At 49.3% G+C, this 23,975-nt stretch overlaps 1 protein-coding gene across 1 annotated transcript; it reads left to right on the top strand.

Moving 5' to 3' along the window:
• The first annotated feature begins 4,077 nt into the window (after positions 1–4,077).
• NR2E1 (nuclear receptor subfamily 2 group E member 1) lies at positions 4,078–22,380 on the top strand. The gene is made up of 9 exons (XM_037159031.2): positions 4,078–4,126; positions 8,648–8,793; positions 11,933–12,020; positions 13,484–13,719; positions 15,054–15,200; positions 17,207–17,303; positions 17,688–17,837; positions 18,086–18,191; positions 22,168–22,380. The coding sequence occupies exons 1-9, from the start codon at positions 4,102–4,104 to the stop codon at positions 22,328–22,330; spliced, it is 1,158 nt and encodes a 385-aa protein (XP_037014926.1). The 5' UTR covers positions 4,078–4,101; the 3' UTR covers positions 22,331–22,380.
• Positions 22,381–23,975: the final 1,595 nt, after the last annotated feature.

The raw sequence follows: 23,975 nt of genomic DNA, 5'->3' as shown, positions 1-23,975 counted from the left end.
CATCCTGGAATAAAAGATTCCTTCCCTGTGTTTTTGGCTTTGGTTTGTCTGAGAGCTAAGAGGCTCATAAGAGGCTACCAAGGAAGTCAGAGGCTATGTTTGGACTTAGAAGGGCTTGGGAACGTGTTGGGTGGTTCCACTCACTTCCCAAGCCAATGCTATAAATCAGCAATTTTCAACCCTTTCCACCTCATGGCACATATAAACTAATTAGTAAAATTCTAAGCCACACCAAAAAAATATGTATTTTTGCCAATCTGACAAGATAGGTATAATTTTGATACCTTCATACCAGATGTCATTTTCCAATTTGACAATCAAAGGGAAAAGAGGCCAGTGCCCCTGACTGAAATAGTCAGGTACTGCATATATTGAATATCCTTGTGGCGCGCCAGTTGAAAATCGCTGCTATTAAACTCAACCTTGAACTTAAGATCTTGCCTCTGTCAAAAGCTATATTTGACATAGGTTGCGTTGGTCGCTTATCAACCATTTTTCTTACTGGACTCGCAGGAAAAAATCTTGGAAAGTTACGGTTGAACAGGGCATAGTCCTCTTACATAAAAGGATCTGGCACCCAGCGAGGTCTAGTCACTTGCCCAGATTTACACAGTTAGTTGGGACAGAGGCTGAACCCCCACCTTCTGGCCTCCAGCTAGTTTAGCCTTACTCTGTCTCCAAAAGCTTCTTGGGAAATCTGCAGGGGACTTTCCTCCTTCATTCATTGCCCCAGTACACGAGCAGTGTGCTGGGGCCTGCAGGTGGGAGGATAAAAAGTTACACTCCCTGTCTTGCAGAGGCTGTAGACCCTGGGGGTCCACTCCGACCCCCCAGGTCTCTACACCTTAGATCCCAGTTCTCCGTGGCCGCCAGCAGCTCTCCTCAAGTGAGTGGAAGCAGGCCAGCGCTCTGGCTCAAGGCTCCTACTGGACCTGGTGGGTTCCAAGCCCCGGCCCCTCCCGCCTACCCTGGATCTTGTCGCTGCCATTGCCACCAAACCAATCATGCCAGAAAGTCATCATGATGATTTCAGAACTGCATTGTAATTTATGCAAAGCGTGAGGATAATTACAGCTGGGAGGGCAGAACGCAGTAGGAACATGCTGAGGGTGTGTGTATGCGTGTTGCGCTTTTTGCCAGGGCTGGGGTGTGTGTGGGTGGGTGAGTGTGGGTGTGTGGGTGTGCGCGCGCATGCGCCCATGTGTTTCTATTCAGTGGACTTATTGACATTCTGCTTGATTAGGGGCTGGTATCAGGAGAAAGGGGAACCTTCCCATTTTGATTTTGAGACAATTTGGTGAGCCTCAAAAGTATTTCCCTAAAGTTTTGATGCCTACAAATACACCAGCAGGGTAAAAGTGTGGGGGAGTACGGCGAGGGGTAGTTTGGACCCGTCCAGAGCCGCAGTCCTCCCACCTGCAGCCCCTGCACCCACGAAGCGGCTTCTAGACTTCCTTTCACCACAGACTCCGAAATGTTTCCCGGGAGACAGGCCCAGGTCTACTGTGACACCAGCCTTCATCTTCGCTCCAGATAAGTTCCGTGGACCCTCTGCGTCCACGTAAGGATGGTGGTGGTGATGGCGGCAAGTGGGTTTCTGGAGGGAACCAGAACACCAGGTGGCTCAGCGGTAACTGAGTCTAAACCCCGCCCGGAAATAACTCCCCTTTCTGAGCACTGAGTTCCAGTTTGCGCCATGTCGCTAGCGGGGCTCGCTGCTCAAGCGTCTGCCCAGCTTGGCGGTCAAAAATGTTGACTACTTGTCCTGCCTCCTGGAAAAACAACAATAACAACAACAACAACAACAACAAACACCTCATTTATGGCTTTGTCCCATAATTTCCTAATCTTATCTCAATTCAAAAAACCAAGAATGTGTCATTTAGGAGACAGCCGTCCCCCTTCTTGGTCTTTCTGGACGTCCGCAGCCCCCGAACCCTGGTTGCTGCGCAACACTGGAGAGGACCGCAGGCTTTGAAGAGTCTGGTGTGTGCGGCCAGGCGTTCCGGGCCCAGCCCAGGCCGCTGCGGAAAGTTGCAGTCACGAGCCGCCGCCACAGCCCGCAGCGCACAACCTGTGCCCCAGGGACGCCTCTGCCCCGGAGCTGCTGCGCCCTCTGAGGGCTGGGGCTGGGGCTGGGGAAGTGGGGGAGTGGGGGACACCTGCACGCACTCACTTGTACACGCCTACTCTGATGAAAAGGCCGGTGTGACAGCGAGTCCGAACGCTGTGGGGCTGAGGTTGAGCGGGCGGAACTGCGGAGTACTGGCCCGGGTTCCCCTCGCGTCCCTCCTCCACCCCCTCGCGGGGGACCGAAGCGCCGCAGAGGACTGGCGAGCACAAGGTGTGACCCCTGACCTCTGGGCAGACCTACGCCCGGAGGAGAGGCTGGCAAGCCCTACCTAGTTCGACAAGTTCAAGCGGCTGGGTGAGCTTAAAAAAGAGTTAATCTCTTAAGAGATCAGAATCACCGGCGAGATCAGAATCTGGGAGAGCCGGCTCGCGCTCTCCCAGAGCCGCACAGGGACCAGGACGCGAGAAGCACAGGAATTCCGGGAAGCGGGGATAGGAGAAGCTTGCTGAGGCGAAGGAGCTCTTCACAATCCTTTGGCCTGGAGAGAGGGAGCCAGCAAAGCCCAGGGGTCAAGCCTCAGGAGAAAAAGCTTTGCCCTCCAGCCTCTGCCGTGCAGATAGTGGAGGTAACAGGAGTTTCTCCCTGCTCCGTGCGGACTTCGCTTTGGGAAGCGGGCCGCACCTTCCCCGCGACTGGTGCCCGAGCGCACAGCGCGAAGGCCTAAGGAGCTCGAAGCCTCCGGCAGACCCCGTCCCAGCCCCAAGTCCCCAAACGCCGTCCTTAGCTCTAACTTTCCATAGATAGTTACAAATGAATAATTACTCACCTCGGGCCAGATCCGAGTTTTACCCAACAGAAGGGGCTCGGGACCAAGAAGGAACCAACTCACTTGGCCACATCCGGCGCGCCCCATCAGACTCAAACACACAGCCACCCAGTTTCTTCCATGAATGTGTCCGGCACTCTGGAGAGAAGGGGAAAAGCGTTCTGAGAAAGCTCCATCTCCCCTCCCCTTCCCTTTAGCCAGGAAATATAATAATTCATTTTTATTACCAGAGCAGCACCGTCCTCACCATCATGCACACACAGAACCACACTCCCATATATTCACACTCTAACTCAGCTCTAAGAGTGCCTGCATTTTCTTCGGGAGCCGCTTGGAGGTTCATTAATATCATTAGCATTTAACCCCCTCCCTTTTCCCATCCCCTCCCCGCACATGGCTGACGTCAGACCCCGCCAGGAGTTGGGGGAAAAGCTAAGTGGGCCAGGGACGCCCTATTCCCCTCCCCGCGGCTGCCTGTCAGAGCGCTTCTGGAGATATTACAGCGGACCCAGCCCGCCGCGACGAGCACAAAGTCACGGGGTAATGAACTTCGGGGACCCTATGCCGCTTAGAACGCGGCTCTCCCGGGAAATCAGGACCTGGCCGCCTGCTCCTTCGGAAGACTTCCCGGCAATCTAGTTTTCCCACAACGCGCTCGGGTTTGGGCAGCGCCGAGCCCATCTGCTTGAGACTGGGTTGTGTTTTCCTGCTTTCTTTAGAAGACCAGCGGTCTGTAGAGATCTGTCCACACGCTTCGTGCTTAATGTAGAGGGATAAATTGAAGACCGAGAGACAGGAATGGGGAAAGAGAGGGATTTTGCCATTCTTGCTCCGTAGGAAGACCATTTTCGTGTTCCCATCTCTGTCCTTCAGTCCCCCTCTCTTGTTCTCCCTTCTTTCGATCTGCTTGTCCGCCTCTCCATTTGTCTGTTCATGCGTGTGTCCATAGCAAGCAACATTCCTAGCAGCTGCAGTTTTGCAAGAGCCGGGAAGAAACTTAAGGATGCTTAAATTTCCACCGTGGAACGAATTCTGAGCTCCCAGGGAGCAGTGCAGAGCGCGACCGACATCCACCTGTCCAGCTCGGGAGCCTCGCAGGCTGGAGGGCGGCTGGAGAGTGGCGGAGCCCGGCGGCGAAGCGGACGCTGCCGGCCGGGACTCGAGCAGCGCCCACCAACCGCTCCGCCCGGGGACTGCAAGCATGAGCAAGCCGGCCGGATCAACAAGTGGGTACCTTTAGGGCCGCCGCGGGGCTCAGACGCGCAGCCTGGGGTGGGCGGGCGGGGAGGCCTTGAAGAGCCTACCCAGAGCGCAGCCTCCTCGAACCCCGGAGAGGTACTCCGTTGGCGTGTGCGCTTTGGCCCAGCTCCTTGTAGACTGTGAGTTGGAACATTTCGTGGTGAAGGCAGAACAATTTCGTTACCCCTGAGTTTCTTGAGTCTCTCCCCTACCCCTTCCTGGTAAGGTGGGAAGGTTGCGACCCGTGCAGTGAGCCCACCAGTCCGGCGAGTTCCCCCCTCTTAGAGGCCAGGTGTGGGGAGGAAGGGGAGATGGGGGCGGGAAATAGACCCCGGCTTCGGGCAGCAGCAGGATAACATGCCGGCTCAAAACTCAGAGCTGCGGCGCACAGAAGCAACTCTGCGGAAAGCGGATTTTGAATGGAATGCTTTGCACCCCGTTTATAGCTTTTTCAAGTAATCCTGCAAACTGGGAAGCAGAAACAATTTTAAAGTCACATTTTCCTTAATCCTAAATCCTCGTAGGTCATAACTGGGGAATTTAAAGTATGGCGAACCGTTCTAGCAAAGAGAGGACCAAATCCCTAATCCCAAGGACTTTTCGAGCAGGAGCTCAGCAGAGGCAGGAGGTGCGGCCTGTTCCTTTCGCGCGCTTCTCTCCTTCAAACTTGCTTAGCTGGCGGCTGTCCCTCCATATGCCAAGCCGAGGCTGATCTCCAGCCACCCCTAGACGCCCTAGGGCAGGACTTGGTGGACCGGCAAGGGCCTTTGCATGAGCGGATACTGTAGAACCCAGGATGTGCCGCCAGAGCCGGCGTTGGGCAGCAGGGCCGCAATGCTCGGGGCTCCAGCCGCATCTCAGTTCCCGCCTTCTGGTGTCCCGGGGTTGCAGTTTCCAGGGTCCAGGGGTGGAGTTGGCTGCTGCTGCAGACCCCTTGTCCCGTAGTTCTGCCGCCCTTGCTGTTTTCACCTGTGGCACTTTTGTCGATTCGTGCTTTCCTCGACAACATCCCTTTCTCCCTTCCCTCACCCTTCCTGTCGCGACTCTGAAAGTTGGCAGAGTCGGAGACACTTCTGAGAGCTGGTAGTAAAGTCCTACTTGTGTGAGATGCAATTCCACCTCCCCCCTTCATAAAAACGTGGGATGTTTTCACTTTGTCCGATTGTTTTGGTTTGGGCGCTGCCGTTTTAAAAATTAGAGTAAAATGAAATTGGACAAAAAGAGAAGAGGAGAAATACTTAGATTTAGGCAGAGGGAAAAGAGAAGGAAACAACCACGGTCCGCATCAGAGCCAACACTTGAGAAGGACTGGAGTGTCTAGCCTCCGACCTATCCCGGCCTGGCTGTTTGGTTCTCTGGGACGGGAGGCGAGCTCGGGGTTTGTGGCCCACTGTCCCTCTTGCGAGGGTCCTTCCCAGGAGGCGAAGAAAGAAACGCTTCCCGTTGCATTCCCAGCCTCATCGCAAACACCCCAGCTCTGGCAGGCCTGGGCAGGCCTCCTGCTCGCTCGCCCTGTGACAGGTCCCCGCGCCTCCTTCCCTGGCAGTAAGTAGTGTGGGATTCCTGCACCCACTTGGGGGTGCAGAGCCGCCATGGTTGAGGGAGTGAGTGAAAGGCGAGGCTTCGGATGCAAGAGGAGGGGCGGGCTCGAAGCCGGTTCCCCGGGGCCCGCCCGCGTGTTGAGGACTAGGAAGCGTCGGACCCTCTGAGCTTTTAGAAAAAGAGAGAGAGCGATGCCTCGGGGAAACTTGGAGGATTTCCAACTTCCCGGGAGCCTGAGTTTGGCCTCGGCAGCCTCGAGTCCCCTGCGCGGTTCCAGCCGCTGCTGTTGAGGTCTCTCCGGCCCCAAGGACCGAAGCTCCCGCCTGCGGCGCCGCTGCAGCCGGGCCCTGGCAGAGCGGCCACGGCTCTGCCACCGCAGCCCTGCGCGTGGAGGTCGGCGCACAGCGGGCGAGGTCTGCAGCCCCTGCTGCGCGCGGCCTTTAGCGGCTGGAGAGCAGTACGCTGTCAACCTGGAACCCCGCCTGGGTGGTAACGAGACCCCGGTCAGTCACCCCTGCTGCCCGGACTAACTTCTTTCAACAGCCCCTGATGGTAATTACAGTAATCGAAGCTGCCATATATCTTCAGGCAATTATGACACACAAAAAGCCCCGATGGGACCCCTGGCGAGGGAAGTTAAGAACGGTTTTCCAGCTTCAGGAAACTCCCGCTCGCCTCACGTCGGAGCTCGATCGGTTTGTTAAATGAGAGGAGCTTTGCAACGGGGGCAACCAGCTTGCCTCGTGACCCCAAGTCGCCTTAGCTGGCTGGGCAGCGGACTCTGAGGCGCAGACTCGCTGGCTCTGGAATTTTTGCTTCCCACCCTCCCAGCCCCAAGAGGGCGGCGGGTCTCTAAGCTGCCCCAGTCTACGCGGAAGCAGGGCCGGCCCGCAGCCGCGGGAGCCGGCTTCTTCTTCCACCCCATCGGGGTTCTCTGGAGAGTGTGTCCCTAACCTTGCCCCTCCTGCGAGCTCATGGCGGCATCATCAAAAGTGCCCCGGGGAAAAAGAGGACATCTGGGGCGTCGGGGTCCCAAACGTGGGCCCTAGCTCTGGCAGAGGGGTGTGTTATGCACAAGAGGATGGTTGCAAATTATGGAAATCAGATTTGCTGCACCTCCGGACTGAAGCCAGAGCAGCAGAGCTCCAGTCCGGGCCCGCTGGGTGGCCGTGAGTTCCCTCGGGCGCAGTGGCAGGCCCAAGGGGTTGAGGAACGAGACTCGCTGTGGCCGCCCAGTGCTCTCTCCAGCCCCTCCTCCAGCAAATCACTCCTCCCACCCCGCGGGAGAGGGGGTGCACAGGCGGTGGTCGCCGCGCCGCGCGCCTCCCCTGCGGGCCTTTGTCGCCGTCCGAATTCCCATGCTACTCTTTTTGACGGGTCACTGGTGGCTCTATAGGCAGGTGCTTCGGCGGGGTTGTAATTACCCCGGCCGAGCCTGGTGGTTACCGAGCCCCCTCCCACTTCACCCCCCGCCGCCCCACCCGCTCCCTCCCTCCCCGTCCACCCTGGCCTCTCCCGGGCCACCGCATCGCGTGAGCGCCCGCCCAGACGCCTCGGAATCTACCGCCAAGTTTCCACCTTCGACGTCTCAGGGGGGCCGTCCCCGCCGCACCCTCTCCAGCTCTACTCCTCCCGCCGGTTCTCACCCCGGCCTCTGCTCACTCCAGCCTGAGCGCCCCAGGGGGCAGCGGTCAAGTTTCAACGGGGCCTGAGGCCGCAGGGGTCCAGACAGGCCTCCCTGTGCCGAAAGGGAAATTAAATGTTAAGAAGTTAATTATTATTAACATCATTATCATTAAAGTGTTAATTAAGTTAACACTTTATTTAATACTCCCTCTGTAGGAGGAAGGATTTCCAAGTTCCTGCAAAGCACTTTAGGCGGGCTGTACTCTTCTCTATTCTTAGAAAAAAAGGATTCTCTGAATCCTTCTCCCTACTGAATCCCTACTGAATTTTCCAGTATTTGTGTCATCCCTTACATTGCCCCAGGGTCCGCAGCCACCCGAGGCTTGAGGGGATTTCGAGGAAAGTTCTCTTAAACTTGGCGGCTCTAGAGGCCAGCGGGAGTGTGTGTGGAGGGAGGGGGCTTTAGAAAAATAACTCAGACCCTTCAAAACATTAGCCTAGGACAGCAGTGGGAAAACAGGAAAGAAGAGGCCCAGAGGGTCCAGAAAGAGGAGAGTCTTTAAGAAAGAAGTTGGGGGATGGAAGGAGAAAGGGGTGCCTTCCCTCCGCGCGGGTCAAAAAATCACACTCTCACCGATCACTCTTTTCTGACTTGCCTCTAGCCCTGTGCTACCTAGTTGCTTTGGGGAGGAAATTTTTTTCCTAAAAGACATATTTCTCAAAAGCGGTCCACCAAGCATTTAAAAAACATAGGTAAAGAGAAAGTTGGGCAATTACCACCACCCTTATTATCATTAATAATCCTAGTATTAGCATTACAATAATAATCCACATAATAACAGCCGCCCGGCAGCTCAGAGAAAACTCGATTGCCTTCCAGCCGCCATCCCTGGTTCCAGCCGTGTTTGTTTTTCTTCTGGTTCCTTTTACATTTCAAGTTTGTCTCCTCGTGCGCTTCACTGACAACTTTCTCTGTTAAAAGCAGGAGCGGGGGAGGCAGGCGCCCAAACTTTCCGAGGAGCAGAAAGGCAGCGGCCGGCAGCGCTGCCGCCTCGGCCTGCTGTAATCTTTTATTCCGAAATGAGTCTCAGCGATTAGAGGAGACCCAAATACACGTAGCGGTGCATGAATAATGCTCATTGTAGGAAAGTGACACTTGCTCAAGGAAAAAAAGTTTGGCTATAAAATCACTTCATTATTTGCTTTTACTGCAGCTTCGGTGCTAATCCCTTCAGAGGTCAGATTGCTTAGCATCTCTCTCTCCCTCCCTCTCCCCTTTCCTCCCTCTCCTCCGCCCTCCTCGCCCCTTCCCCCCTTCCCTGTCTTCTGTGCGATTTCAGGCCGAATTTTAGATATACCCTGTAAAGTGTGTGGCGACCGCAGCTCCGGGAAACACTACGGGGTCTACGCCTGCGACGGCTGCTCGGGTTTTTTCAAACGGAGTATCCGAAGGAATAGGACGTATGTCTGCAAATCTGGAAACCAGGTACCTTAGCCAGGCAGCCTCACCCAGCTCCCCTCTGCTGCCTCCCCCTCCTTTGTTTGTGCCAAAGGGCTCTCCTCTGAGATTCCAGGCTGCTCCGGAGGGACCAGACCTTGACCTTTCCCTTCCTCTCTTTCCTGACTCAACTCTTGGAGGCCCTTTCCCTTGGGTAAGGCAAGGGCAGTGTGGGGGTTTGGGGAGGGGCAGGTAAGGGAAGACAATGAGTTTACAGTAGGAAGTCTGAAACCCCGGTGTCAACCCCTCACACACACACATACATACATTTAATCCTCTAATTTTGACACTGGTTGAGGCCCACACTCAGTAGCTATAAAGTCAGGCCAGGGGACCTAAGGGACCTAAGGACTTAAGAATCTACACCTCACGTGTAAGCTGGAAAGAAAGGGCTAGGTTGTGCTGTGTGTCCACCACACCCCCATTCCTAGCAGACCAATGCCTTGAGCACTGCCTGGGATGGCAGAAGTAAAAGGCACAGGGCATCCCGGTCAAGGTCGAGACTCAAAGTGAGTGTCAGCCACTGGAACAGAAAGGATGGGCTGTGTGAGGGTGTGCCCTTTCAACTGTGGAGATGCAGGGCTGTTCTGACTCTTGCTGAGCCTTGTCAGAAAAGGGCAGACTGGACAGAAAGAGAAGACTTCCAAGGAAGGAGTAACTGGGCCTTTCTGTCCGGTCCCCATAGCTCCTCTTTCTCTGCTTAGAAGACGTGCCTGGTTGGCTGTGTTTTGGTCTTAGGCAGGCCGACCTGTCTCAGAGAAACAGGTGAGTTGGGGCATGTGCTGAGCATGAGCCAAAGCTTCCCAGATGAGTGGACAAAACCCTGGATTCATGTCGCAGCTGAGTAATAAGCTTATTTCAACCCAGGGGCTCAGGCTTTCGGCCCCACACTTTGCCTTCTCCTCAGCCAGGCACACAGACCCTCAGCACAGCGCCACCATCATGGCTCTCAAGGAGATCCCGGAGAGCTTTTTAGTCAGCAGTCATCCTTTGGTAGCCAGAACAGTACAACACCTTCACTAGTTAATCTATCATCAATATGATACACATATTTATTCAGACATATGTGGTGCTAGTGAATAATTCTTTTTCTGAAGCCATGTCTGCTTATATCAGTCTCTGGTGGATATGGATTATGAACAAGAACAAGAAGACATCTATCTGCATTTGGAAAAGTAAATCAGAACTCTCCAGGCCTGTCGCTTGTTTGAGTGGGTTCACAGCTCTGGATCAGTCTCTAGCTTCACCATGTAGATGCACCACACTGCACACTCACAGGCCTGCGTCCCAGTGGCTACGCAGGGGCTTGGGGTCATTGTGGGTCATCAGGTTTAAGCAGGCTTCCACTTAAATTGTCTGTTACTTTTATGCAATGCACAGAATTGGGAAATCAAAACCTCACGTTATGCTTGATATTTTCAAAGAGGTTGGCTATCAGTTTATATTGATGTCAGTCCAAGTATTTGTAAAGGAGTGATAATAGACTCATCAGGCTTGGTGGTTCTCTCCTTGTAGAGAGAATGAATGGCCTAGGCTGAGGAATCATCTTTCTCCCCGACTTTAGATATGCACATACATAGGATCTGGTTTGAAGACTCTCTTAAGAACTAGCAAAGCCTTCCATTTTGCATTGACATGTTTATCAGGACAGTGGGGGAATAATGTTTGAGGATAGACTTATGACTACATTCATTAAGTTCTTTAAGCCTCTTTACATCTTTACTACGCAGGCCAGCAAAGATGCCCTGAAGAATTCACTCAGGAAACAAAAATTAGTTCCTTTCTCTTTTTTACTTGAGGATTGGGTAAATAATATTCCAAGTTATTATTAACAGCAGTAAGGACATTTAGAAATTGTTATGAACCCGTGACCTACCTTTATTTAAATAAATCTATATTTTAAATCAGAGGGGTGTGATAGTCTAAAACCGTATTTTCTAATGTGTAATTTTTCCAAAGGGATATTTTAGAAAATACACTTAGTCCAACTTCAGCATATATGAAATTTTGATACTATGAAGCAAAATAAAAGTGCATTTACTTTACTATCTTTCTTCCCATTGCAACTTTAGCAGTATCAATTGATAAACACAAAAGAGCATCAAACTTATGTATTTTATGTATATAAAATATAGGTGCAGATATGACTGTTTATGTATTTTCTCGGTAGTAACGCCTAACACTGAATGAATTCCATAAGAAACTTCCTCTGTAAATTTCTTCCTTCAATGGCCAACATTTTCTCATAAAATTGCTTTTGGTAAAATATTTATTTTCTCACGTGTCTCGGATCGATATGTCCAAGGCGGCAATTGCCTCGTTTTTCAGTTCTCCTGCTAATGTTCTCAGCCTGTATTACTCTTTTGTTAGACAGGCCACCACAGTCTCTTCCTGGCCATATTCCCGTGGTGGGCACTTCTGGGGTTCGCCTGGGCCTCGGGCTGCTCCCTGCCCACCCTCTGCTCCGTGGGTGCTGCCCTCGCACCCACCCTGGCCTCTGCCTCAGCTTCAGGGAGTGGTTGTGTGTGCAGGGCTCGGACCAGGCAGTAAGACGACGCTCGCCATACTGGTTATAAGGATGGCTTTCCACACAAAGGCAAGAGTTTGAAAACGGGAGAGGAAAGAGTAAATGGGAGATACCTGACCCAGAAAGGTAGACTAAGACCGGAGGCGGAAAGTCAGCTCCCGGGAGGGGCACAGGCCGGGAGCCCGGCCGGCCAGCCTGCCCCCGACCGAGCGCAGGGCCAGGTCGCTGTCTCCGGTCCTGAAAAAGCCTCCTCCCAGCGTCACCACCCTCTCCACTCGCGGAAGTCCCGCTCCGCAGCTTCTCCGCGCACAGCAGAGTCGGGCAAACAGACGAGGTGACCCCTAGCCTGCTCGGAGGAGGGTTTTCCTCCTTGTCCACTTTCACAGGGTCATGGGCTGGGTCTCTTGAAGTAGCCCCTGAAATCCCAGCCCTTTCTCTACCCGGCCGTGCTGGTGCCCAGGGACCTGGCCTCACGGCCCCAGGAGTCGGTGGCCGGGTCCGTCTCCGCCTCCCCCGGCCCCGGGTTTCCCGGGCCCAGCGCCGGCCTCGCGTCGCCCGTCCGAAGGCCCGGGGCCGCTGACGGCCTGCGCCCCGTTCTAGGGAGGCTGCCCCGTGGACAAGACGCACAGAAACCAGTGCAGGGCGTGTCGGCTCAAGAAGTGTTTGGAGGTCAACATGAACAAAGACGGTAATTAGTACATCTTTTTACTCTTCTAACGTTGATTAATAAGTAAATTGTAGGTACAGAAAATACGCGGCACTCATGCTTGTAAACTATCTCCCAAGCACCTCTTTCTGGATGCTAGGATTGGCCTCAGGCTCTCAGCCTCGTCCTTATCCTTCCCCATCTTCCACCGAGAGTTCCTTCCCGACCCCCATGCTCTGCCGAGGGTAAGGCCCATGCCCGCATAAGAAACCCGTAACCCACGATCGCCCCCTAGAAGGCAGCGTTCCTGGGGCCCCACCCTGCTGGGGACGCAGGCGGCGTTTCCTGTCCCCCGTCTCAGCTCCTCATTTCACTTCTCCGCATAGTCCTTTGGTAGCCACCCCCGAGCCTGTCAGCCTCCTGCAGGACCTCGCAGTCTGGTTAGTCTCCGGGGCAGGAGCAGGTCCTGGGGACTGGGAGACAAGTGTGGGAGGTGGGAGGGTCACATGGAATTTCGCGTCCCTGTTTGGAAATTCAACAAGATTCCAAAACTGGGACCATCGTTGTGGTGACCCGGGCTATTCCGAGGTTTTTTCTTGCCTCTGCAGAAAGGGGCTGAAGAGGTTGGGTGACATTTGTGAGTGCCTCCGACACCCAGCTCCCAGAAGGGCTCTTAAAGGCGCCTGCAGCAAGAACTAGGGCCTGTGGTTGCAGGGTGGTAGCCAGGCGAGGGCGCCCCGGGCCGGGCGGGCTGGGGAGTAAGGGCCCTGAGCGAGGAATGGGGTCTCCGCACCGGGTGCGGTGGCGGCAACACAGGTGGCCGCCCTAGGAGGAACCCCGCTCACCCGGGAGAGCTCTTTCCTCCGAGGCCCTGGAAGCAGGAGGGAGCGTCCAACCTGTTGAACTTGTGTATTGACAAGTTGTCAAGCTAGGCGAGCGGAAGATTGCCCTGAATTAATTTGTTTGTTGAAACTGTTGGTGGTAATTGTCACATCTCCCCTGCCTTCCTCCAGCATGCTCCGAGATAGGCTCTCACTGGTCCCATCCCCCAGTGTTCCTGGGCTCAGGTCCTTTTTTCCTGCGTCCCTCAGAGGCCAAACCACATTCCCACACGGGCGGGGTGGAGGTGGGGAGAACTTGGGCCGACTGGGAAAAGTCTGTGCAGAGATCTAGTGGCCCCCTCTCCTCTAGACTGTGGACCAGGACACCCAGCTACTCCCTACCAGAGGGTCTGTGTGTGCCTGAGACCCTCCCTGTGCGGGGAGGAGCCCTGAACTCACCAACTCTTGCCGGAGGCGTGTCGTTATCCCGATACTTTGTGCCGGGCTCCTCTTCCCAGCCTCCCTAAGGCGTACAGTCAGACGAGAAGAGCGCCCATACTCCTCCCCCTCCTCACCTCTCCCTTGGCCTTGCCTGCCCTGACCTGGCGTTTGGCCCTGCAGCACGGCAGTGGCTAAGTGTTGCCAAGACTCTAATCCCAGGTGTGTGTCCATTTGTCTCTGCAGCCGTGCAGCATGAACGGGGCCCTCGGACGTCCACCATCCGTAAGCAGGTGGCCCTCTACTTCCGTGGACACAAGGAAGAGAACGGGGCAGCCGCACACTTCCCTTCTGCAGCGCTGCCCGCGCCAGCCTTCTTCACCACGGTCACGCAACTGGAGCCACATGGCCTTGAGCTGGCCACGGTGTCCGCCACCCCAGAAAGGCAGACCCTCGTGAGCCTGGCTCAACCCACACCCAAGGTTAGTGGCCTTCCTGCGAGTCCCCTGACGAGGGGAGGGAAATGAGAGGGGCACCCATGCCTTCTGATCTGTGATGGGGTCAGGCAAAAGGTGGAGAGACCTGGAAGGTTACTGGTAGAGCCCTGCAGGGAGCTCTGGGCCTTTCAGCTCTTCCCAGTTGAGCGGAGGGTGCTCAGACTTTAGTATGTAATAAAGTTACTCTCTGGGCTACTACAAATATGGACTTGCAGGCCCATCCGCCAGAGAGCCCCTTTTAGCAAGTTTGATATGGGTGTGGGGGAAGGAAGACGCACACTTTTGGAAAACGCCCTGCTGTGGAGCCCTGTCTGAACGGAGAGGACAGCCTGGAATCTCCCTGGGGGCCAGAGAGCAGATATTTCTTTGGAGAAGAAAGGAGTTGCTTGGAGCTGGCAGAAGAGTCCCTGAGTTGCAAATCTCAGGGATCCATTCTCTTGGGCAAAGCTGTGGGTCCCTAACGTAGAGGAGGAATGTGGAACTCACCCTGTTGGGACAGTTTGAGGAACCTGGCTTCATTTCTCACTCTCCCCTCACTCTCTTCTGAGCAGCATGGATTTACTCCAGGACTGAGCTTCTACTGGCAGGGCTGGCGCCAGAACCACCTAAAAAAGCTGCCACCTAGGGACTACCCTTCAGGCTTCCAGCTGGTACCTACCCAGAGGCCCCACTCCAGGCCAAGAAGGGCTCTGAACCTCCCCCCAGGAGGGCCAGCTGCAGCCCCACACTGCAGGGAAGCCAAACACCTGGGCACACATGCACGCAAAATATTTAATATTGCTTCCTTACCCTTGATGTGTATAATAAGCTTGGGAAAGTAGTGTTATGAATATGTTGTCAGTTATGAATGGGAATGTTCTGTGAATGATTAAGATGTCTAATTGAAATATTTCCATAATATACTAATCCTTTCTAAAAATACTCATATGCATATTTGTGTTTGGGATGCCTATTAATTTATACTTTTTTCACATCTATTTTTATTTACACAAATGCGAGCAGCTCTTGTCTAAATTGGGAGACAGGCCTGGCACTTGTCTCAGCCCAAGGAAAATTTGCTACAGGGGATAGAAAAGCCAGATGCCCCTCTGGAAGGAACGGGCCCACAAAGAGTGGACATGGGTCTCTCCCAGCGGTTTCCCCAACTCTACAAATGTGGATGTCTGCTTTTTACGCCCCTACGGCCGCTGCCCATTTGAGCCGAACATCCAAATGCCTATCTCCTTCTGTGTTCGAATTAGACAATGAAAAAGCTGGCTCTTCTTGCCAAGCTGTGGTTTCCTCACTCTCTGGTGTCTCTGTTTCGTCCCCCCCCCCAGTACCCCCATGAAGTAAATGGGACCCCAATGTATCTCTATGAAGTGGCCACAGAGTCAGTGTGTGAATCAGCTGCCAGGCTTCTGTTTATGAGTATTAAGTGGGCCAAGAGTGTACCAGCTTTCTCCACCCTGTCTCTGCAAGACCAGGTATGACCCAGCGGGCCTGGAGGTATTGGGGGATGGAAGTTGGGAAGACGCAGTGGGGGTCACTCTTTGGAAACTGCAGGTTACCTGGATAAACCGCCAAGGTCACACATCGGTTCTTAAGAACAAATTTCTTCTTACTAAGAAATATAGTTATGTTATTTCAGGAAAGTTTGATCTGGTCTATGGAAAACAAAAGGACATTATTATTTTTTATCTGGTTTAGTTGAAACATCAAATTTAATCACAAATTCTTAATGAGTTTTAAAATTGTTAATAAAACATTGTTTCCTTAAGTACATTGGAACTGAGTGAAATGGAAGAGTATTCTCCTGTGAGATTTTTGGAAGTAGTTTTAGTATTCTGTCATCACAGCTCTGTGTTGTCCACTGTGATAGATTTTGGCCACTAATTCACCCGCACGTAGGATGAAAGAGCGCATTGCACACTTCTGCAGGCTATGTTCTCCCTTGAGGCTTTGGGTGCTTTCAGAGATTTTATTAACAAACAGACACTGTGCATGATTCTGTGCCTGTAAATGGCATCTGAGGCAGTAAAAGTTTGTGTTGCTAAAACCTGCGGTGTCCTGAAACCCAGAAATTTTGTGGTTCGGGGTATCAGAAATGGCCTCTGCCAGAGTTTTTCTAACCTTAAAGGAAAGGAAGAACATGAAGTATGCACGACCATGGGCCATTACCAGTGCATGAATGAGAATTAATGACAAATTTCCCAAAAGGCTAATAAGCAGTTCTAAAGGGATTTATTTCTGTAATTCATTTTATACTTAATTAAAGCATAATAGTGCCCCTTAATATGAAGTGCGTTTCCTACAGAGAGACCTGGCAATGTGCTAAAAACATCTAATCTTTTAGCATGGAATGTTTTTTTTTTTTCAAGACCTGGACTTTCAGATATGGCCAGAATTAGATACTGTTCACCTTGCATTTTTAAATCACTTTTTTTAGTATTCAATGCAGTAAAAGTAAAAAATAACACATTTTAAAGTTAAACCTTTTAATTTTGTTTGCAAGCCTTCATAATTTAGCTCTTAGCTTCCAAAAGGAAATGCTTTCACATAAATCATCCAGATTTGGCCAAATTTTTATAGATTTTTCAAAAAACAGATTTTTCTAGATGGTTAGGTTCTACCTCTGACCAGGTTTACTGGTTGGCTCTATCATTGTCTGGTGTGTGTGTGTGTGTGTAAATGGGCTGTTTTTTCCCTCAAAACAAGTATTTGTAGACTCTTTAATTCAAACAAAATTTATTTACTGTCTGCCACTCAGCCCTTCGGCAGAAGCCCTTCAACAGCTAGCAAACTGCAGTGAAGTGGAATGCAGTATATCCATTTGGAAAAGGAGCCGGATTCTCATTTTAAATATTCAGTAGCACATTTTATTAGAATGAAAATGACAAGCACCTTGATGCTGTCCACTTATGTGTCTCTGAAAAATCAGGCAGTGAGAGGAGGTAAACTCAGCAAAACCCGATTAACATAATTACACCCTGATTTCCCTGCATGCCTCTTGGGAATTAATGATTTTTTCTTTCTCTCTCTCCCCACACCCACCCAGCCCCCTACACCCACCAGGAAGATGGGGGCCCAGATCTGCAAGCTTAGTCTGGAAACATGAATCCTGATAATAACAGCATTTTATATGAGGGGAATCCACCTGCTGAGATGCTGCTGGTGGTATTTCATTGAGCCTGGGTCTCTGGGAGAAGTTGCTAGGTGGTCGGGAGCAAATGGATAGGAAGACCGGAAGGGTAAACCCTTTCCCAAGAGAAGCAAACTTTGGGCAATTAGAATGGTGACTCTCAAATGCATGTGCTTATCTATAGGCACCTTGTCAAAAAGGAGAACAAGGGAAAGCTAGAATATTCAGAGGAAAAATTACTGAGACAGGCATTTAAAACACTTTTTAAAATAATAGAAATTTACATATTGAAATTGTTTGTAAATTTATAAATTACACACTATATTATATTATACATCTATTGTATGACAGCTGATGCTTTTGGAAGATGCTTGGAGAGAACTGTTTGTTCTAGGAATAGCACAATGGGCCATTCCGGTTGATGCTAACACTCTACTGGCTGTATCTGGTAAGAATTGCACAATTTAATGACTTTGTTGTAGAAATTACCATAAAAATACATTACTGAAAAAAGAACAACATGTAAAGAATAACAAATTCCTGCTGAACAATAGAGTATACCTGTCATTTATAAATCTATATTTAAATGCAAATAATGTTGTTTTGTTGTATTCATGACTGCTTGCATTGTTATTTAAATGCAAATTACTGTGTTTGTTATCATCCAAAAGAAGATTTTATATTAACTTTCATACAATATAACCAGTTTACATGGAATCAGATATCTTAGAGTGACAATTGAATAGATATTGATATGCAGAATTTTGTCAAAAATCAATATTAAATTATGAAAATGCCTTCATATTACATTTATTCCATATTTTTATTCTAGGCATGAATGGTGACAACACAGATTCCCAGAAGCTGAACAAGATTATATCTGAAATACAGGCTTTACAAGAGGTGGTGGCTCGGTTTAGGCAACTCCGGTTAGATGCTACCGAATTTGCCTGTCTCAAGTGCATTGTCACTTTCAAAGCTGGTAAGCAAACACAAACTCCTGTCTCCTCTCCTTCCAGCTTCGCCACCTCACCAATGCAGCCACCTCAAAGTCCAGACTTACCTTTGCAAGAAGGAAGTGTTCAGGGGAGCAGAGACTCTTAGTCTGGTCCTGATTTAATGGCTGTGGGGATTTGTGTGTTCTCCTGCTGGCTCTCCACTTCCAGAGGGATACTTTCCCATCTGCACTTCCTGTGCTGCCTCTCATGCTTTGCCGGTCTTCATTTCTAGTTCCTACACACAGTGGTTCTGAACTGAGAAGTTTCCGGAATGCTGCTGCCATTGCAGCTCTTCAAGATGAGGCTCAGCTAACGCTCAACAGCTACATCCATACCAGGTAACTCTTGCTGGCCTTGAACGTGACCTTAAGAAAATTGCTTTCATTGTGAATGCCTGAGCAGAGGGTAATAAGCCAGTTCAAACATTGTGACCGATTGTTCTATTGCCAGCCAGTTAATTTACTTAGAATTTATGTCCTTACCTACCTCTCATAAGATGGGTGGGAGGAGCAAGTCAAATTAGATCATCACTCAGATGGCCAGATGCCTTATGGCTGACCTGGTTGAACAAGCTGACTCATCAAAACAGTCAAATACATTTGTATGGATGGATCCAGCTGTAGGAAAGGTAAAAAATAAAGCCTAAGTGTTATAGTTGATATAGTAGAGAGTAGTCAAGTCATTCTTTAAAAGAGACAAGTGCCTTTCTTTGGATGCCAACCCCAAATATCCTTATATGATATTTCTAGAGAACTTCCTAGAGGGGCCATCTCTACCCGCATCATAACTGCTGATTGGTATCTGTTGAGGTATTTGGAATCTTAGCACCCACCAGTATGTCTGGCCAAGCAGGGCCCATTGGCAGAGGCTGTGCTTGTCTAATTTTAGAAACTCTCAGCCACTGGGGCTTCAGCAATCCTCCTGCTGGCCCAGCAATGGGCAAGTTCACAAGGAAGTACAGACTTTCTCTTCCCATTTTCAGAGGGAAAAAAGCAAGACTTTAAAGAGGCATAGAACATTGCTAGGTTTGTGGTGGGTCTGAGGTTAGAATAGAGTTGCTATTCTTGTTTACTCTCTAGGTTGGTCTTAAAGGGAAGACCATGGAAGCCTGTCTCTATTATCTCAATATCACTACAGATGTTGTGTTGGAATAACTAAATCAGATGACTAGGAGCTACAAATGTCCTCCTTATGTGAGGGGTTAGAGAAACCCTGAGTCAACTCTATCCATTTGGAGTAATACCCATTTGTCTGGGATCTCCTTATTTTTATTATAAATCCTCTTTTGAATACTATTGAATAAAACTGTTCCCTGTCCACAGAACATCACTGAAACTGTGTTGTGTGATAGTGCAATGTGTATACGAGTCATGGTCTTTAAATTTAAAATTCATGTTACATTTCAATATGTATATAATAGGCACTGAATATTTGTTCAAAATTATAAAATGGACCAGTACCAGATTTCCCCACTAAAAACTAATTTGTATATTAGAACCGGCTTTTGCTATTGAGAATCATTAAGGTGTAAAGAACTTCAAACCAAGAAGGATATGACACCCTGTTATGGATGCAGTCCAGCCTTCGCTGACTGCTAGCTCTGCTGGTGAGCGCATGGGACACAGGCCAGCAAGACACCACCCTCAGTGCTGCATGAAATAGGTAGAAGTGTTGCTCCTGTTCAGACCAGAGAAGAGGGAAAAGCCAAGTGGGGAGTAGGAGAGATGAATTCTAGTTGGGGAATGTGGGATGAGGGAGAATCTGGAAAGGCTGATTGATGAAGGAGACAACACATGAGCTGATATCCTTGAATGGGGAGAAGGGGTGCTTGTTAGAGCCAAAAGAGGTGCTATGGGGGTGCTGGAGAGGTGACTGGGGAGAATCTGAGAGAGCCTCAGAGAATTAAAGCATAAATTAACAAAAGTCTATTTTAGAGAAATGGCAAGTACAGTACTTTTCCCCTACCCTCAAAACAAGGAAATTATTCATGTAAGGACCTCACCTGCTTTATTCTTGTTTCATGATACCTGCTATAGCTCTAATTTTTAAAAAAGATTTTATTTATTTTTAGAGAGAGGGGAAGTCAGGGAGAAATAGAGGGAGAAAAATATCAGTTGGCTGCCTCTCACATGCCCCAAGTTGGGGACCTGGCCTGTGAAACCCAGACATGTGCCCTCACTGGGAATTGAGCCAGTGACCTTTTGATTCACAGGCCGCTGCTCAATCTACTGCGCCACAGGAGCCAGGGCTATAACTTAATATTAAGATATAGACTCATGCATGTGACAAAACTGACTATTTCTTATTTCTTAGGTCCTTCAAGTCATTGAACATTCTCTTTTCATAGTTCCTGTCTAGAAAAATGAAATCTGAAATTGAAATGAAAAGTTAACATAGCAAACCGAACTACTTGTCCATTAGTTGTTTGTAGAGATTACAAAGTGAGCTCATTGTTACAGCTCTGTAAGCTACTTCTCCAAGTATCTATGATATAAGGAGAAAGCTAGGAATTGGCGCTTCACACGGACTATATGTTATAGTTAAAAATCAAATATATGGATCTGTGACAGACTCAATACACACCTGAGAGAAAACTCCCACTTATTTTTGCCAGTGAATGGAACCAGGGACACAGCTATTTAAAAAAATAATAATTTTGAGCTGTCAAAGACACACACCTCTGTGTGTCTGTCTGTCTGTCTGTCTCTGTCTCTCTCTTACACACACATTATTATTTCTTGGTAGTATAGTACTTCACATGTAAGGGGTAATTCTCATTGAATGACTAACCACTCCCTCCTTAACTAGAGAATTTAAAAAATGGGTGAGAAGGTGAGTAGATTACTTATTTATAGAAAATCAAGAGTTAAGTGTCTATAGATTCTCCAAAATCCATCCTTTTGGGGAGTAATCACTTCCTGCAGTTGTTTCTCACCCGGGGAACCTCCCAGCTACTAGGTGGTTGCTGCAGACACCGAGAGGCTGGTCTTGGCAGCGGCTGTGTCCCACCCACTGCAGGGCTCTCTTCTTTTCTGCCTGATCCTGGGAAGGGGAACAGAGCTATTAAAGAGAATAAGTGTCCACGGCAAGGGGAATCGTGGGTCTTGGGATTTCTTTCAAAGAAACATAGGAGGTATTTCTAGTAAGGAGAGTAAGTGGTGGAATTTAGGCTTTAAAAAATGTAGATAAGCCTTACCATTTTCATATTACATTATTAAACGTGGCATGGTGTTCCCCATCCATGGGTGCTCTTGAGGCTCTCAGTGAAAGAGTCAAGTGAGATTTCCAGAGGCCCAGAATGAACTATCAGCCTCTTATCGAGTTGAAGAGAGGGACCCTCATGTGCTCAAAGCTAGGCGACAAGTGGGAAAGTTGCTTCCCTGGACTCTATTTTTTGTAGGGTGGAGTTACAGGGCAGTTAAAGTCAGTATTCAGCTAACTAAATCCTATGAAAGGATTTCCGTATCTGTCTTTCTAACACCTTGTAGCTATTGGTTGAGTCTGGCTCAGTCGCAGATATGTGACCCCAGACCTCAGTACCTTAGGTGGTTTGTTTCAGTGGAGGGAGTCCCCTGACCCCCATGGAGTGTATGGATACCTGGCTCGAAGCTATTGATGAAGAAGAATCGGGGCTGCAGTGAGGAGGTGACTATAGGCATCTGAAGGCAGTAGAAAATTGAACTTGCACATCTGAGCACAGATGTGTGTTGGACATTAAGAGAGGAAATTGTTGAGCAATTTCTCACATCTTTAACTACACGTCAGTTTCATTGACATGAAAGTCGGGTGGCAGCACCACCCAACAGAACTTAGTCCTTAATTTGCAGTGTAATAAGGCTGGAATTATTCCTGAAAGTGACTAAGTGTAATGCCTGAATAATAATTTGGAGAATTTCCTAGAAAAGGAATCCATTTTATTTGAGGGAAATTGCCTTGCAAAGAAGGAGCCTTGAAAATCAGAAGACATGGATACTACCACTAACTACTGTATGCCAAGAACCTTGTGTTTATTATTTAGCCTAAACTTAGTACTTGTGTTTCTTAATTTTTTTTCTCCAAACAAAATGCAACCCCTTTGCTAATGTTGAGACAGTCATCATGTCGTTTGGACATCATTTATGTTCTCTAGGCTGAGATTATCTATGTGTGAAGCAAGGACAGTAGTGCCTGGCTGGGACTCTGCTGCATGGACAGTGCGTTGCTAAAGAGGCCCCGCCAGGACATTGTGCTGGAGATGGTGTGTGTTCAAGTATGAGGTGTCAATTTCCAGTAGTAATGGATCTGACCTTGCTTTCATGGCTTCTCCTATTCCAGATATCCCACTCAACCCTGTCGCTTTGGAAAACTTCTGCTGCTTTTGCCAGCTTTACGTTCCATTAGCCCTTCAACAATAGAAGAAGTGTTTTTCAAAAAGACCATCGGTAACGTGCCAATTACAAGACTGCTTTCAGATATGTACAAATCCAGTGATATCTAAGCCCTTCGAGCCCCTACTGTTCTGTATGGGCCAGTCCCCATGGAGAACAAGCCTCAACTAACAAACCCTTCAGGAAGCATACATCTGGGGATGTGGAGCCTTCAGGAAAAAAGTCCATTGACACAAAACAGTTCCAGGAGCTTTGACCTGCTGCCTCGCCCAGGGTGGGGCAGCCCCAAAGGAAAGGGGGTGTAACAGGACCACCTGAGCAGACAACTCGCTGCTGCCGTGCCCTGGGAGGGGGCCAAACTGAGGGTTGCTGTGGGCCATGCCACTCTGCCTCTCACCTGGAAGGTCTCTCTGAACTATCAAATGCTGAAACACAGGTAGAACTTTCTTTTCCTTTTTAGCACATAAAGATGGGTAACCAAATACAGCTCTGTGCGTAACACCATGCAGCAGCCTCGAGAACCATCTTATGGTGGAGACTTTATTTGAAAAACAATGGATAGGTTGAAAATCAAGCATTTTATCGAAAGTTTCCCTTTTATTGTAATACATCATTAAGTGACCTTCAGAACTGAGTTAATAAGTGAAAGGTAGCTTATGCCTTGAGATTGGCTTTTTTGCTTTTTCCTTTCTCTTTTCTTTGGTTCTTCTTCTTTTAATACCATAGGCCAGGCAACCTTGTCAAAGGAATTGGTGGATGAAAATGAAATTCTCACCAGGACTTCAGGTTGGATAACATCTCAAAAAATAGAAGAGCTTTCCTCAAAGAACAGAAGGGGAGGGAGGAAGAATAAAAACAGCAAAACCAAATAAAGTGGAGGTGAACGATTGAGTGAGGCAGATTGCTGTCCCATTAAAATACTGCTGAAACCAAAGGCAATGAGGGTCCAAGCTGATGGTTCAGTGAGTTACGCCACCCAGGAAACAAACATAGACATGACGCCGAGGGTTCTTCAAGGTGATGAGTACTGCATGGTTGCTCAGTTGGTCTCCTGCTAACAGCCTGAGACTCTTAAATGCCTTTCAGAAAACTGGTTTCTAGTAAAGCCTTGACTGTGTGCATTGCACACACACACATACACACACACACCCCATTCTACATTACACGCTGCTCCTTTGGTATGAACCTATACTTATGGAAATGTAGAAACAAACATTTTAAAATAGCTGCTGTACTTTTCACATTTTGATTTAGTAGGTTCTAGCACTGAGGAAAAATATTCAGCACTTGAACTATCATAGGTTGAGTAAAACTTTTCTTGTACAAAGTGAATTAACTGATTTGTGAAGGTAAAAGGTTGTACTCATTGTATTTACAAAGAATAAAAATATATTGAATCTAAAGGAACTGGACTCAGTCTGATTTCTTAGCCTGCTTCCCTGGCCGGGGCTCACCCAGCGTTTACAAGGTGGTGGCGGCAGCTGGTAACAAAACTGCAGCTCGGAGCACTGCAGCCTAGAGAACCGAAATACAAAGGCAATTTCCTTTTTACAGTGAATCCCATTTGTAAAATGATGAATAAAGAAATAAAACATAAGATTCCGTTCTCTGCAGCTCTCAAGTGTAATTGCATCTGTTAGAAAAATTGCTGTGTGAGGAAGAAAGAGGACGATTAACAGAGTCTTCATTCACTTACTCCTCTGTTTCTAACTCCCTTGCCAACATTTCAATCCTGACCAGGAACCTAAAATCATT

Source organism: Artibeus jamaicensis, unplaced genomic scaffold (assembly GCF_021234435.1).
Source record: "Artibeus jamaicensis isolate MK-2021 breed Jamaican fruit bat unplaced genomic scaffold, CSHL_Jam_final contig_387, whole genome shotgun sequence".
Classification (NCBI taxonomy): domain Eukaryota; kingdom Metazoa; phylum Chordata; class Mammalia; order Chiroptera; family Phyllostomidae; genus Artibeus; species Artibeus jamaicensis.
This window is presented reverse-complemented; position numbering and strand designations above follow the sequence as displayed.